This window comes from Ictidomys tridecemlineatus, chromosome 4 (assembly GCF_052094955.1).
Source record: "Ictidomys tridecemlineatus isolate mIctTri1 chromosome 4, mIctTri1.hap1, whole genome shotgun sequence".
Classification (NCBI taxonomy): domain Eukaryota; kingdom Metazoa; phylum Chordata; class Mammalia; order Rodentia; family Sciuridae; genus Ictidomys; species Ictidomys tridecemlineatus.
This window is the reverse complement of record NC_135480.1, coordinates 115,059,401-115,076,409: the sequence shown is the minus strand read 5'-3', so window position 1 is coordinate 115,076,409 and position 17,009 is coordinate 115,059,401. Positions and strand designations below refer to the sequence as shown.

At 43.1% G+C, this 17,009-nt stretch overlaps 1 protein-coding gene across 8 annotated transcripts in view; it reads right to left on the bottom strand.

The window, feature by feature from the left end:
• The window catches only part of Ntm (neurotrimin), a 943,571-nt gene that overhangs the window by 396,478 nt on the left and 530,084 nt on the right, over positions 1-17,009 (bottom strand). For all 8 annotated transcript variants that reach the window (XM_078047338.1, XM_021730122.3, XM_040285559.2 and 5 more), the window contains one exon: positions 9,000-9,084. In XM_078047338.1, the coding sequence (XP_077903464.1) occupies positions 9,000-9,084 (85 nt within the window). The remainder of the gene's footprint in view (positions 1-8,999; positions 9,085-17,009) is intronic.

Sequence of the window (17,009 nt, the reverse complement as noted above, 5' to 3'; positions counted from 1 at the left end):
CTCTATGGGAGAATCCATGACTGCAAACATCTAAGGTAAAAAGCTGATGGAAGAACCTAGAATAAATCTTCCTCTGAACAAAGCAGAGCAGTCCTGGAATTCCCTAAGAGGGACAGCTGGAGGCCAGCTGGGGCTTTGTTACTCTAGGCCACGAACAACATAAAAACCTCTACACTCTTAAGGCCCCATTCCTGAAACACTTCAAGAAAGGAGCTTATAGTACATCATGACAAGGAGGAACAACCAAATTCACTGAGTCCCCAGCTGGAGAGACACTTGGCAATGAAGAAGAAATGATGAGACAAGCACTCTGGTAAAGAGAGATGACTAAAAAGCCAGACACACGTGATTCCAAGTCCCAGGCCCCACCACCTTCTGAGTGTGTGATCTGGGAAATGGCTACTTTTCACATTGATTTTTGATCTATAAAATCAGGATAATAATTGAATGCCCCTTATGGAGCATCTGTGAGGATTTAATGAGATTCTGCTTTCTATGGTTTGGATTGCAAGTGTCTCCCAAGTGTTGAAGTCCTGGTCCCCAAGGCAATAAGGTTCAAAGGTGGAGTTTGGGGAAGTGATTGAAGTGATTGGGAAGCTATAATCTCCTCAGTGGATTAATCCCTAGATGGACTCATAATCTGATGGCATTATTGGGTGGCAGTGGAAACTGAAGGACAGGCCTAGTTGGAGGAAGTAGTTGCTGGTAGCTTGTCCTTGGGGACTATATCTTGTCCCTATTCCTCATCCCCTTCCTTGTGTGTCCTTGTGTTCCTTCTCTCTCTCTCTCTCTCTCTCTCTCTCTCTCTCTCTCTCTCCCCACCTCCCTCCTTTATGGCTGCGATAAGGTGAGCAGATGCTAAGAGCCACAGCCAATTAATATGATGCATGGCATTTTTGGTTGAAAGGTGACGCCAGCTAGCCATTGAGATGATATGATTATGTTAAGATTTGCGTTCATATGGATACTGGACTCCTGCTGTTCACCTCTGCCTGCTACCAGACTCCTGGAGAGTTCCCATTGGTTGGGGAAGTATAGTAGGAGGGAATTCCAGGGGAGGAACTTCCTCTGGGGTTCCAGGAGAATGCAGTGTGGGTCGATCTGGATTTTTTTCCTGGGGGCGTACAGGGCATTGGCAGCAGTTTCAAAAAATAAAGTTTGTTCCTGCTTGAGTGGCTCGTGATTTTGTGCCTAGCCAGACTGCAGCAATTGGTGGCCCATACAGGGAATGAACCCGTGACCTTGGCATTATCAGCACCAAGCTCTAACCAAAAATATTAAGCCACAATCCAGAGACCAAGCAAGTAGATATAGAAATTCTCTCATCCTTACCTGCCTTGAAAGAACCTGGGAAATTTGATTTGGTTTATCACAATGAAAATGGAACCGAGATAGTTGAGTATGCTGTGACACAGGAGAGGAAGATCACGGTTTTTTGGAGAGAGTTGATTGATCCAAGACTGATTCTTGAATCTCCAAGTACCACCTCAAGTATAGAACATGTCTGAGGATGATCTTTCCACCTCATAGTTTATAAATGTCTTTTTTGTGAAAGTGACTATAACCTGAACTTTTTTTTTTTAAAGAGCATTTGAAAGTCTGGATTTTTTGTTTTCTTCCATTTGCCTCTATAGGGAAAAAAAAAATCTACCTCATCATTTAAAATAATATGGGTGGTTTGTAGACCCCCTGATTTTTCTTCAAGATGATTTCAGTTAACAAAAGTTAGAACTTGACATTCCCTGCAGACATTGTTATATCCCAATAGTCTGGTTTCTTCTCATTTTCTATTTTTTTGACCATTAAGCAGTGATCGTCAATAGGAGTTTATAATACCAAGTACAAGAATGTGCTGCGTATCTTGTTTCAATAAGTTTCATTAAGTAACATTTTAAAATATTAAAGCATGTTGCTTGAAATTTTTTAACATTTGAGTTGTTCCATTAAACATGGAGCATCTTATAAATTTCAAGTATGTTATACTTGAAATTGCCGCAGTCTGGCTAGGCACAAAATCAGGAGACACTCAAGCAGGAACAAACTTTATTTTTTGAAACTGCCACCAATGCCCTGTACGCCCCCAGGAAAAAAATCCTGATAGACACACACTGCATTCTCCTGGAACCCCAGAGGAAGTTCCTCCCCTGGAATTCCCTCCTACTATACTTCCCCAACCAATGGGAACTCTCCAGGAGTCTGGTAGCAGGCAGAGGTGAACAGCAGGAGTCCAGTATCCATATGAACGCAAATCTTAACATAATCATATCATCTCAATGGCTAGCTGGCGTCACCTTTCAACCTAAAATGCCATGCATCATATTACTTGGCTGTGGCTCTTAGCAAGCAGACACTTTCTCCACTGTACCCTTCTACCATGATGTTTCCATAAGGCAACATGTCTATCATGGACTGAAAACAATGAGCCAAAGCAAATATTACTTCCTCTAAGTTGATTTTCTCATGCATTTGTCACAGAAACAAAAAGCTGTCAAATATTGCTAGAAATGTGCTCAGCATGGTACCTGACACATAGGAAACACAATTGGCCCATACTGAGTCAGAGCTGGAGCATGAGAAGCTAGGATTTGGTGCCAGACAAAACCAGTAGTCAGGAGAGAACACAGTGATATATATCAGCTAATTGCCTCACTGGTAGTCCACAGGATGCTTTGGGTCTTAAGAGGAAAATGCCAGTCTTCCCTTAGACACAAGCTATCCCGAGTCAGGACTCACAGCTGGCTGAAGGATTGTATGCTGGATGCAGTCCTTTCACCCTTCCAGGAGGTCTCCTTGTGCAAGATGGCTTATAAAGACCTTCATCATATATATATAAACCTAGGTGAGTGAACTCCCTGGTCTCTGCAATTTTTTAAATTCCAAAACACTGTGCTCTTAAAGGAGGAAAAAGGAGAAACATTTATGCAAAGCACCTATGATGTGGGCTCCAGTGACAACTGGCACACTCCTACTCCTTCTGCCCCATGGTTGGTTGAGTTTTTAGCTTTCTCATTTTAGGTTTTGGCTCCTCAATGGGATCAGTGTGCTTCCAGAAGCCTCTCTCCACAGACCCATCTGTCTATGCTCCTCAGAGCCACAGTACACCAGCTGGATGCCTGGCAAGCCCCTGAGGTGAGTGCACAGTGGTTGTTCCTGAGAGGGAGCAGGGCAGTTGACATTCATATGCTTCCTGAGTGGCATTGATATTCCAAAGGAGTGAACCATTAGCAATGGATCAATAGTTCTACCACAACACAACCACTGCAAGGGGGACTCTAAAATAGAAAGATGGTGCTTTTCTGTATCCCTCCTTACCTTGAAAAACTAATTTCCCTGGCCTCTACCTGGGGGTCGAGTACATCAACAGGGAGCAGTATTTCTTCAAGGGCATAAGGACTTCATAGGGAAGTCACCTGGAAGGAGGAAGGAATGTGTCACTGCACAGCTAACAACAAATGGATAACCCATATAATCCACCGGTGTGCTGGGTAGAAAGACACCAACTGAATAAAGTATATGTATTTGGTATCTGCTCACTAGTACCTCCACCACAACCACTTCACACAACAGAAACAACCTGGACAAAAGAGTGATCCACTCACATGACCAGGAAAGAACAACACAGGACAATTGCTGGAAAGAAAAACAGGCAAGGGAAGAAGCAGTGATTTCGGGTATTTGTTTCTTAATTCATTCATGCAACAAATATTTACTGAGCACTTTCTATACACCAGACATTAGTGATACAGTGCTAAATAAGCCAAAGAATGGACCTATTCTCAAGGAATTTACAGTTCAATTAGGGAAGAGAGAATACAGATAGATAACATGATAAATAAGTGAGATAACTTCAGAGGAAGAAGATCATTCTGAGGAAATATCCAGGATGATCCTGATGGAAGTGGCTTTAGATTATTTTGATTTTATTGTCAGGAAAGGCCTCAGTGAGGGGGACTCAGTGAGTTTGGGCCAAAATAAGAAACAGTTTTCTATGGGCGATTTGGGGTAGGGTATTCCTAATAGTGGAGACATGAAGTCCTTATGCCCTCTGTGACTGGAATAAGTTTTCTGTGTTCATGAAACAGAAAGATGTCCAGAAAGTTTACAGCAGAGTGGAGGGAAAGGAAGGGCGGGAGGATTGTCACTCAGACTTTATTAGTAAACACCATAGGCCAAGTCGTGGACTCAGCATTGGGATGCAAATCCAAAGAAGGCACACTCTGTCTCCAAGAAGCCTAAAAGTACCTACAGAGACTAATAGAGACTCCATATGCTTATAAAATGAAATGTTAAGTGTTTTCCAAGACATGCACAAAATGTCACAGCTTCCAAAATCTACAAGGAGACTTTTGGGGTCCACTCAAGAATCAAAACCACATTATTCTGTATTATTCCATGGAGCTGCCATATCAAAACTCAACTTTCATCATGTACATTTCTCCAACATTTTATTTTTAATTCATCCCAGAAAAACAGCATCATTCAGTCTCAAATTCTAGACACACGACAGAAGGTGAGTTCCCTCTTTGATGCACACCCAGGTAACAATTCACTTTCCTAGTTGATGTTTTATTTGGGGAATCTCTGAAATATGAAACACAAGCAGTGAAATTACTGAGTGATTTGTTCATGCTTAGTGAAGATCTCTGAATGACACCCACACAGTTAACCATCTCAGACTCTCAGCAGCTAATGCCTCTGCTTTTCCATCCCCCAGGGCACAGTCCTACCCATAGAAAGCCTCTGTTCTGATGGAGGGCACTCTGCTGAGGCCAGTCAGACTCCATAAAAGGCCAAGTTTAAATGACACATTTGGACTCAACCACTTGGCTACCTTCTTGTACACAGCCTGCCTTTTAGAGTTGGACCCAAGTCCCTGGAGGGCAAAGTCCACGTGAGAGTGGAAAGCCCTCATTCTTTTCCACACTCCTATTCAGTGGTTTCTGAAAGAATCACTCAGTAAGTCTTTCTTGGTTGACCACAGTTCCACTGTAAAACAAAATGATAGAGAAACGCGAGAATGGAGTCAAATTGAATATAAGCAGAGAGATATTTTTGTTTTGTTTTCATCTATCTATTCAGTAAAGATTTGCCAAAACCCAATGCTCAAGGCCTTATAAGGTGTAATCTTTGCTTTCTGAGACCTACTCTCAGTCCACAACAAGAGAGAGAGTTAAACAACATTCAAAGTCTAAGCTGAAATGTGTGGGCAGACACCAAATACCACCTAGGGATGAGGGGAACACAGAATTCATGGGACCTCAGTCGGTGGAGGGAAGCTTGGTATACAGAGCTGGGTAGTGAAGTCTCAAGGTAACACTCCAGCCTTGTTGCTGGCTTCTTGTGATTTTAGGTAAATTCCTATGTGATTTTAGGTAAATTCTCCTTCCTGAGCTTCAACTTCCTCATTTATAAAATGGGCAATAATTAACTCTGTTTTATAGAGTTGTGAAGATTAAAATTTACCTAAAATTTTCTTAAAATTAAAATGTACCTAAAATTTTCTTACTATTCTAACTGATCAATAATAAACGGTAGTATATATTTTATTAACATTATTACTGGTGCCTCCTAATCTAGTCTAAACCTTCCTAGCTATGCCACTTTAATCAAGTAATGCTAACTCTTCATGCCTCAATTTATTCATCTGTAAAATGGGGATAATAATAATCATAAGAACTATGTTATAAGATTAGAGGTAAATAGTAATGATATGAGGGTGAGTGACAGGTTAGATATTATATAATACATTTAATATTCCCTAACATACAGTGAGTGCTCAATAAACCTTGACTAATAGTATTATTGTTGTAGATTCTGTTTTATGTAACCTCACTTTCCTTAAAAATATGCACACAGAATATCAGCAGGAGGGCAGAAAGTGTGGGAGATTGCAAATTGTTTGCAATTCTTTTCAGACTGTCAATGGCATGTTAGGTGAAAGGTTTCCCAATACCTTCACAAAATCATTAGAGCTAATTGGACAAAGTAAAACATTAGAAAAAAGTTTCCTCAAATTAGAATCTGCTCCTGAAGCATTTATTCTTTGGAGACTGTAAAAAATCCTCAGAAAAGGATCCTAGTGAGAACAAAGCAGAATAAAATGCATTAGAACAAAAAGTCCTCTGCTGGTTATGAGAGAAACTACAATCCCATAGCAAAGTAGATTAGGATGGCCTTCCAGGGCACAGTAGACATGATTAGGTCACTTGGTCAATATTAGGCAAAAGAGAGAAGAGAGAGAGAGAGAGAGAGAGAGAGAGAGAGAGAGAGAGAGAGAGAGAGAGAGAGAGAGAGAGAGAGAGAGAGAGAAGGAAGGAAGGAAAGAAGGAGGAAGGGAAGGGAAGGGAAGGAAGAGAGAAAGGAAGGGAGAGAGAGGGGAAGGAAGGGAAAATAAGTGTGTACATTAAAAAAAAACTCTTCTACACACGCATTAAAAATAGACTAATCCATAATCCTGAACCACTAGGTTATTGTAACACAAAATCAGGTTATGTAAAACTTTAGCAATTATCACCAAACAAAATACATTCTGAAATTCCTACTTGCCTCTCTGAACATAGAATTAGAAAATTTAGAGCAACTAAAGCAACCTTTCTTCTTCTAATGCATTAGAGTCTAAAAAGAAAGAGGATAATCCCAAGAGGCATGAGTTTCCTACACACCAGTTGCCCATTACACCAGGTACCCAATTCTGATCCTAAATCAGGGACATGGACAATAGTTGATGTCAGTTAGACCCTAGCTCATCTAATCCCTACCCTGGAAGACTCCATCCACTAAGAGGGTCTTTCTTCTGCCAATCAGGACACATTCAGTATCTGGAGCTGGCACAATGGCAGGGGATTTTCTAACAGGGTCTTTTAATGCATGGTCAGGTTGGGGTCAATTCTAGGATCTAGAGAAAGCTCCACCTTATCTTCATTTGTTCATCTATACTCAAACAAGACCCCTGTGTGGAGAGCATATGTATAAATACAAACATTTAATGCCTGAAAGAAACAGGGATAGGGACACCCCACCACCACCCCAGACAATTGGGAAAGATGCATGAAATCAAAGACAAAGAAAGAGAAGTCATCTAGTACCTGATAATGTGATTTGAAAGAGAAGCTGCTCCCCACCCAGGCCTGTCCCATGGCTCAGGTTCTGCTGAATGCAGCCATTCTTTGCCTCTTTCCTAAGTCCTGATTCTCATGAGCTTTGTGGGCTACCTTCTGGAAACCAGATTGTGGCTACTTTTATCAAATCCTCCCTATAAGAATCATAGTCAAGGCTGTTTATTTTTCTTCAAATCTCTATTTAGCCGACTACTTTCCACCTTCTCCTTGAGGGGAAAAATCCCATTTGTATTTAAAATGGTTCCCATATGAAGATGCCTCTATTTTGTCCCTGGAGGACTTCTCCTCACAGCCCAGGATTAGGGACAAAGGAGTCATCCAGAGAACATTAAATTTCCTTAACTATATTACTTCAGAGGTTCATTTTTATTTTTCTATATGTGTAGTCTAAAATTACTGCATATTTGTAATTCCCATGAAACCCCTTTATAAAAAGATACACAGTCATTTTTGGAGAGGGGACAGCTGGATGTTTTATCTTCATCCAAAGTAGTTCCTCAAGAGCTCAGTGGAAGAGGTGGGCTTACTGAATGAATGAGTAACTAGGAGTTCATTGGACCCCATGGGGTCTAGCTCCCAAAAGACAAAGGATCTGGGGATGCCTATAGCTCTGCGTGGTTCCTTAAATCACACACTTCCTTTGGTAATGTCCAAATAATTCAACACAGTATTGCTGGTGACCCCTCCTCAACATTTCCTTTCCTATGGGTATCATCTTAAGCAAACAATCTGGTTTTAGAAGAACAGTCCTCAGTGGATAAAATAGTGGATACCAGTATCAAGGTTATCTTTCCAAGAATCTTCATGTGCAAAGGATGAAAATACTATTAGGTTTCCTTGTGTCTAATTCAATTCCTTGGCTTGTAAAACTTTATTAAAGAGGTCATATTAAGTCAAAGAGAGTCAGAGAAGTCATTCCTATGAAGCTTTCTAACTTTCACCTCATGATTACTCTTTAAAAATTCCAGGGAGTAAAATATTTCATTGCAATCATTACGGTGTTGCCCTCATGTAAGTGGTATGATTTGTCAACACTGGAAATGGAGTTAGTGTTTCTGTAGGAAAGGTAATCAGGGAGGTAGAATCCTCCTACTTTACACAAAGCATAGCCAAGATTATTAATTTCCTCCTCCCCAGCTCCTCTAAGCCTTAACCCTCAAAGCCAATCGAGACCCATCTCAACACTGAAACCTAGTTTCTGTTCCATAGATGAGTTTTGCACATACTGCTTTGGTGGACAGTATGAACAGAACAGGGTCCATCAGTATAAATGACATTTTCCAAAGACAAACCGGACTCCATGACTTCGGCCTCAGAAAACCACATTCAGATTGGAGAATGCCTCTCTGCCCATCAATTCATGGCATGGAGACACCCTGTCACAGTCAGGCCCAGGACAAAACAGATGCACTGCCAGAATCCAGGAGCTCTAGTAGGCAGCTCCCTATGGCATGGAGGAGTGAGGGCATTTATATGAGATAGACCCCCTCCTATGGGTCTCATTAACTTCAGAGAAGACTATTCACATTGAGCCTCAGCGGGTCCCTAGTCGCTAGGACCACCAGGCTCAGTCCAGAGGGAGCCAGGATCATTGCCCTCAGTCTCAGAGACTACCTGGCCCAGCTACTCCTCACCCTTACCAAATCGCTAAGCCAAGGAGGTCAATTTAGGGGCAAACAGCTCACCACCAGAATCTGAGCATTTCCCTATGACTGTCACATCCCCAGGCAGAGTACCCAATTCGTTTATGAATTGAGCAACCCAGGGAACCAGCAACCTCTCTGCCAGCCTTGGCATGCTACAATGCACACACCTGCACCCCTGCCCCTCACCCTAAGCCCATACAAATCATCCTCAATTCGGAGAGTGGCAGTTCCCTACCTGAGGGTGGCGCTCTCCCCCTGCCGGACCGTCACGTTGTCCATAGCTTTGGGGAAGGTGGCATCTCCGCTGCGCACGGGCACTCCTGTGGGTACAAGGAACAGCAGCCTGAGAGACACGACCACGAGGCACTTCCAGGGCAGGAACAGGTACCCACAGACCCCCATCCTCGACAGCCACAACTTCCCAGAACTCCGGCAGCTGCACGGCACACGCCCCCTGGGCGAGCACAGGAAGTGGGTGGGGTGGGGGAGCAGGCACAGGGACTGAGCGGTGAACTAGCCGCAACCGCGAGGCGCGGGGAGGAGAAAAGCGCGCAGACTCCTCCAAGTCTAATATTCCTCTCTCAAATCCAGCCTCAGCTTGCCAGCCTCGGAGAACCAGTTTCCACGAAAGACATCCGAAGTGGGCTTTCTCCGCGCCGCTTGGGCCAGGGAAGGTGGCAGAGAAAGGGGAAGCGCGAGGCAGGTGCAAGGTGTACGTTTCAGGAACCGCTTCTTCCCATTAACAGTTCAGACATGGCACTTTGGAGAGGAAGTAAGCACTTTGGTACCAGAAAGGGAATAGGGGTGGGTTTCATCCAGCTACCCAGATGTGGACTGCAATTCCTCAGTTCGAACAAGGGGAAATCCAACACTTTCTTTGTAAGTTTCCGAGAAAGGCTGGTCACCAGAAACAATCTGTAACAATAGCAGATGGAAAGTAGAGCACGCAGGAGGCGACCAGGGTTGTGCGAGGTGACCGCTAAGCAGGCTTCGTGCAATCCAGAACCAGGGATCCTGCCGCAGCCGCCTCGGTCAACTTCCTCGGAAGCCAAATACGCGGTGCAACCGCCTCGATCAGGGCGGTCTCGGCGGGGCAGTGGCCTCGGTGGCGGCCGAGGCAGGAGCAGTGGGGCAGAAATGGAGTGCGGCGGCCCCTTGCTCGCTCTCTGGCTCGCTGGCTCGCTGGGGAAGGCGAGGCGCAGCCGGCACCGGAGCCGCGCGGACGCCACGCTCAGCGGCCGCCCCCGGCCTCCGCGCCGCCTTCCTCCCGGGAGCAGCCCCGACGCGCGCGGGCCCCGACCGCCGGGGTTGTCATGGCAGCAGCTCCATCCCTGACCGCTACTTTCTCCCGGTGCCGACTCGGAGCTAGCAGGCGGGCGGGCGGCGCGGACTGCGCGCTCATCCCGGCGGGTGCGGGGCGCGGGGCGCTGGCGCCCACCTTAACCCCCGCCGCGCCAAGCCGGGGCGGTGCACCAGCCCAGGCCAGGAGTTTAACCGTTTTCCCGCCTTGAAGAGCCAACACATCCCAAATTAAGAAGACAAAGTTACCATGCTGTCTTAATAAACCTAAGACGTCTTAATAAGGGTCACAAACTGTAAAAGGAAGACCCTGCAGCAAGCATACATGCACCTTTAAAATAATCAGATTAAGTCCATTAGCATTTAGAGTAAATTCAGAGTGTTGGATGTTTTAAAATAATTTCATTTTTTTAAATTCAATAATAGAGCACCCACCCCTACAACCACCCCTTGCCCAAAAGCTACTTAAAACCCCAAGGACTCAATACTACCATTCTACCATTCTCAGAGATCTCCCATATATAAAATGGGAAAATCACAGAAACCTCTGTGTGAAAACAGGCAAAGTCGCTTCAAAATGTTGGTCAAGTTCTGACAATGGCTTTCTTTATTCTTGTTTTGTGGACAATAAAAGATGCCAGCCCTGCAGAAGTGCTCCCTGAGATGGATGAGTGTAAGCTCTTGCTTTATTTATACTGCAGACTCCCGGGTTCCCTGGGCTTCACACTCTTGCACAGCTGATTTCATCTTTAAGAGGTGTGGTTTTTAAATTATTCTTGAAACCCAGGGAAAGATTGGATATGCCTCAGTTCCTGTTACTCATCCACTCTGCCTGCTGTCCCTCTGTGCCTAGGTTATTGTTTCTCCTGTCACTTCAGCTCTGATAGAATGTGGTATAGGCCCCTTACTGGGCCTCATCCTTGTGCAAGTGAACAGAGAAGGCCAACCAGCTCATGGGTAATAGGCTCTGTTCTAAAAAATTCCAATATCTGAGATCCCAGTGCAGAACTAAATTCTCTCTGCCTCCTCTATCCTTCAGACTTTTCATCCGATTTAACCATGATGTTTAAAAAAAAAAATACAAAATAACAGAAAAATGTTCTTTCTCAAACACATTCAACACCAAAGTGACTGAATCATTATACCTCAATTATTGTAATTATCAGACACTTGTGTCTTAATAGGACCCTTGCAACTTTTGAATTTTGACTAATACCAATAATTTTCAGGTAGATAACATGTTAAGAATGACACAAGTACAGTTCACTCATCATATCCCATTCTTACTAGAGGGGGTCAGAACAGAGGTAGGTTTTTGAGATGTGGCCCAAACACAGACTAAGGAAGTTTGTCTTTCTTTTCAAATTGTTGATTGGATAGTCAACAACTTTTCATAGTTGAGCAACTTATTAAAACACATTCTCTTGAAGGTCTCAAAATACTATGCATTAATTCATCATTAGACCAATTTCCCTTCATCCCCTCTGGTAACTTTTACTGATAGTAAATTCTTAGGGAAAGCCATCTGCTACCTTTGGCCACTTGGAACCATTTGATATATAGCAACCAAAAATACCAATTGTCAATTTATGGCAGCAATGAATGACTTTACTATAAAGAAGAAAAAATACATCTATGGAAGCAAAAGGATTTCATTTATAGTTTTGAAAGAATGGGAAGAGAATTAACCTATTTTAGCACCAGTCCATTCTTGTGAGAGCCTATATTTATCTCCATTTTCCAATGGGACATTGTGAAAATAGGAAATTGAATGATTTCACCACATTGAGCTGTTACGTGAGAGCAGACATAAGGTGTGAGATTATATTTGCTGATTTTCAGCCTGAAAAAATTTGGGATTCTTCCCCAAAAGCCAAAGGGGTGACCTTTTTTGTTTCAACCATCTTTCCTGCTCCCACATTCCAGTATCTCTTCTTATATACCACATCATACCACATCAAGTGGAAACAAATACTAGTCATGGAGAAGAGAGAGGGACTCATTCTGGGATCTGGAGTCATTTCCCTATAGGGCTGAGAATAGCAGGGATGATTCCTTCTATGATAAATTCTTATTCAGTCTCTTGCATCTAATTCCCAGGTAGGTACAAATGAGCATTAGTTTTTGCATCTAGGTATGTGGATAATGACAACAACAGTTCCTCCCAAGGGGCCTACATACATGATTAACTCTACAGGAAAATACTTAGAAATCCATTTAAGATGGAAGATACTTTATTAATACATTTTTCCTGCCACTACTTTGTTATTATGGCAAGCCAGAAAAATAATTCTTATAGGTCCTTTAAGATGAGCAGTTTACAGCCTTCTGAATACAGTTGATCTAAGACACTCAAACCATCTTTGTCTCTGGCCATGAGAAAGGATGCTGAGCTGCAGCATCCCAGCAATTGCCAGCAGAAAAACCAGCAGAGCTCAGGTAACTCTCAGGGCAGACAAAGAAAATCCCCTCACAACCTCATACCTGCTTCTTGGGCCCTGAGATCCAAACTTGATTCACAAATGGAAGTTAAGGAAATGGCAAAAGGTCAGAGATGTCCATAGATTAGCAAGAAAGGATCAATTTTATTCAAACCTCTTATTGGAGTGGTTTGAAAAGATGAAGATCAAAATCATATGTCAATTGCCTTCCCATCCTCTAATCCCTAAATATAACCAACACTTAGTGGCTTATCTTATATCCCATTTCTTGCTTCATAAAAACTGCTGGATTTATTTTATTTTTCCCAGCATATCCAAGTTAATGAAAAAGGGATGACAGTCGGAGCAATTTCATTATTTGTGTTCTTTATAGAAACAACTTCCTCTCTGCCTCCTGGAAAGCAGATGCCTAATGAGCGCCACCTCCACCTTCTTCCTCCCATCTCCCTCTCCTTTCTCCCTTCCTTCTTGCATACACATATACTGTACACATAAATCAACTTGTCACAGCTTGTCTCTGTACTGACAGCTGTAATTGCTTCAGGTTATAAAAATATCTATAGGACAATGCCTTTCAAACTCACAGACACACACACTCACAGAGGCACACCAGGTGCGTGCATGCACACACACACAAACACCATTGCCTGAGTGAAAGAAAACAATCATAGTCCTTTTAATAATCTTGGGGCTGCAAAGCAGGGGAGGGCAGAGGAGATCATTGGAGTGCTGGCAGGCGGGGGAGAAGATAGGAGTGGATGGAGACTTCTGACAGCTCCAGCATCTATTCACTGAAGCAGGGGTGGAACAGGAAAGAATTCCCCATGAAAGGGAAGTCAGCTGGGTTTGGGTTTTTTTTTGTTTTGTTTTAGTCTGTGTTACCTACAGCAAGTCAGAGTAAGCTAAAGAGCTGTGTCTATTCCACCACACAAGAGACCAAAAGAAGAGCACTAGCTTAAGAAATGCCAATCCAACTTCTCCTTTTCTACAAAGGCGAAAGGCCCCCCTCTCCTGGTGGAGATTTCAAACAGAAGTGCAGGCCTGGAGATGAGAAATGCAGGGCAGTTAAACAGTGGCGGGACATCAAATGGTTATTGGAAGATTTAATCAGAAAAAGCAGTGTAAATCTGGATAAAGAGATGCCTCCAGGGGTGTACGGAAGGGCTGGGCTCTGGAAAAATACATGCTATTTTTGCTCCTTTATGAATATAGGATCAAAATAAAATCGTTGCTCGTCTGGCCTGCAGTCCAGCATGTTAGGATTTCAGCAGGAAGAGCAAAAGGGTAACTTGAAGAGGGCTCCAGGGAGAGAAAAGGGGTCAGGAATAGAGAGAACCAAGAAGGAGGGTATGAAGGAAAGGCCAAGGTGTGGCTTTCTCTACACTTTGAAAGCCATAAAACTTTATAAGAGATGCATAAAGCAGAGAGATGGTATGAAGAATAATTGGAGGTAGGCAGAAAATTAATGAGGAGCAGGATGGATGAGTCAAAATCAAAGTACCAAGAAAGCACAAGGCAAGTACCCAGAGGACACGTCCCAAGAGTCAAGGGTCGTTGGGGCAGAATCTTTCCTTATGTAGGTTTTAGGTCACGGTAAGACCCTAGACTCATAGAATCACAGAATGATATGCTCAGAAGGGACCTTGGAAGGTGCTTAGTATAACTAATTCATTTCCTAAGAGAGGGTTTAAGCCCCAGAAGGACATAAGGGGACATAAAGTTAATAACCAGCAACACAGGACAAGAACTTATTCCTATTCCTGTGTTCTTTTCACTACACCTGTCAAGTAGTGACACTGCTTCACAGCTAGATAATAACATTTCTGCTTTTACTGCTTCATTGGTGGGACAAAGAAAAAACCACTAAGGGCATGATACTATAACTGCTCAGTATACCTCTGCATGTCCAGTGAGAGTCATATCTCTCTCTCTCTCTCTCTCTCTCTCTCTCTCTCTCTCTCTCTCTCTCTCACACACACACACACACACACACACACACACACACACACACACGCACACACACACACACGCACACACACGCACACACACGATATATGGGCTGGGTATGTGGGACTCAATGGTTAAGTTCCCCTGGGTTCAATCCTCAGTACCAAAAATAAAATGTAGGGAAGTAATTTGTGTATTCAATAGATGTCTGTTTAACACACACTCAGAAATGGCTAGATCAGTGAAAGGGAGACAAAAACAAAAGTCGTGAGGGCCTTTCTCTCTTACAGCAAACTGTATAATGGGGAGACAGATGGATAGTAAGCAAAGAATTTCACAAAATAAGGGATGTAGTTATGATGAATACTGTGAAGAAGAAATGGAAGAAGGCACGTGTCAGGAGGTTCTCAATCAATCTGGAAGATGAAGAGATGTTTCCCTAAAGAAGTGATGCTAAGCAGAAACTTACAACTAGGAAGAGATGTAGGGTAGGCGGTGTGGGCAGGTCCTTCATTGAAGGTGGACTGTACCTACTGTGCATGACCCAAGACCAGAAGGAGCAGAAGCGGAAGCCACCATTTATCATCTCACTTTGTGTTCAGTTAAACTAAGGATGAGTATCCTTGAAGGGCTGCTATCGCCTTCAATACTGTGTCCATTCATTTATTCATCCTTTAAGTAATACTTATCTACTAAAAAGGACTGTGCACTATGGAAACACACCAAGCAGAAGTCAAATGTACACCTTCTCCACGACTAATGTAGGACCTTGGAAACATTACTTAGTGGTACTAATGGTACCTACTGCAAAGGTTCAATGTGAAGCTGAAATGAGAGAGTAGGTATGAAGAAGGTTCAACCCAAAGCCCGGCATCTTCTGTGCCTCTATGTTGGGACTGGAGGGATCTGCATTTGAACTTGCTTCCCCCTTTCCCAGGCAGCATACATGGGAAGTTCAATCAAAGACCCCAGGAGCAGCTTGCAGAGTAGAGCATGGGCCCAAGAGAACTCACGTTCACATCAGGAAGGGGTTTCATTCCAGAGACAGAAAAGAAACCTCATGCTGAGATGTGGTCAGAAACAGGAAGTTGTTTAGCCTTTGCACACCCACGACAGGAAGAGTGGTGACCCTATCCCTCACCCTACTGTCCCATCTTCAAATGACTAGCTATCAAATGACTACGGTCTGCACACAAAATACAGGCCTGTGGGAATAAAACCTGCACTTGGGAAAGAGGATTTAGCTTTTTCTTCCTAAAGCAGCCTGGGAAATTTTATCTGTTCCCATATACACCATATAGAAAATAACAGAATCAGGAAAAAAGAAGAAGCCCCCAGGCCATTATTGAGCCACACAATCTGGCTCCTTCCAGGAACTTCTAATTTCTTCTCTGCTCCCATATGCATGACGCTGCATCCAAAGTTTCCTCAGGTTTTAGGACTTGACATATTTTAGTCTTCAACAGACTAGTCATTTTGTAATAATATCCCATACCTGCCTCTTCTATCCCATTTTTTCCCCAGTATTGGGGACTAAACCCAGGGCCTGGTGCATGGTATTCAAATGCTCTACCACCAAGATACATTCCTGGCCCTTTATACTTTATTTTGAGACAGCGTCTTGAACTTGCAAACTTCTTGCTCAGCCTCCTCTGTCACTGTGGCTATAGGCTTGGGCCACCACATGTGACTCCTCTCACCTACTGTTTATATCCCAAGACAGTGCCTGAAATCAGTTTTATAACCCCTGTGAAAAAGTTACTTGTGTACATTCATCTAAATGCACATGCACACACCACATCTAATGTTTGCAACATTAGAACCAACTGGTTCTAACCAACTCTGGCTGACTCAGCACAACCAGAGTCAGCAAGTGGTTTCTGGAATCTAAAGAGCTCTATGCATGGAAATCTCACCAGCCTCAAATCTGGAGTTTTCAACCCCCAAATGAACTCTCAGATGAACTTGGTTTATCTGTTTCCCTATGCCCCTTTCTCCCTAGACACTCAGCTGTATTACTCATGTCTCTCTTTAATCTTTTATTCTCACATTCTTTAAAGGTTTTTCTCCTCATTTCCCAACTGAGAGTAACTGCAGAAAAGGTAAATTTTAATGAGATGAGAATTTGCTCAATAATAAATGGGTTTGATTATGCATTTTTCTGGAAATGACTTTTTTGTACTTTTTAAACCAGAGGGCTTGGGTTCTAGTTTCAGTGCAGTTCATCAATCATTTTATTACCTTAGATAAGCTACTGCTTTTTAAAAATCTTAGCTCCTTCATTCTCAAGAGAATCAACATATTCATTATGAACTGTGGGTAGTTGTGAAGATGTAATGGCTAGTTCATTTCATGGGGCTAATGTGCCTTTGAAGAAAGGAATGAATCCAGAGGAAGATAACAACACTGAAGAGAGGCTGGAGTTTGGGGGCCTGGATTTCAGTTCCAACTTACTGGCCATGTGGAATTGCCCAAGTGTCTGCCCCTTTCCCTCTAAACAAGGAGTTTGAATTAGATGACTTCCAAGGGCACTTCCAACTGTAATAGTCTATGATTAT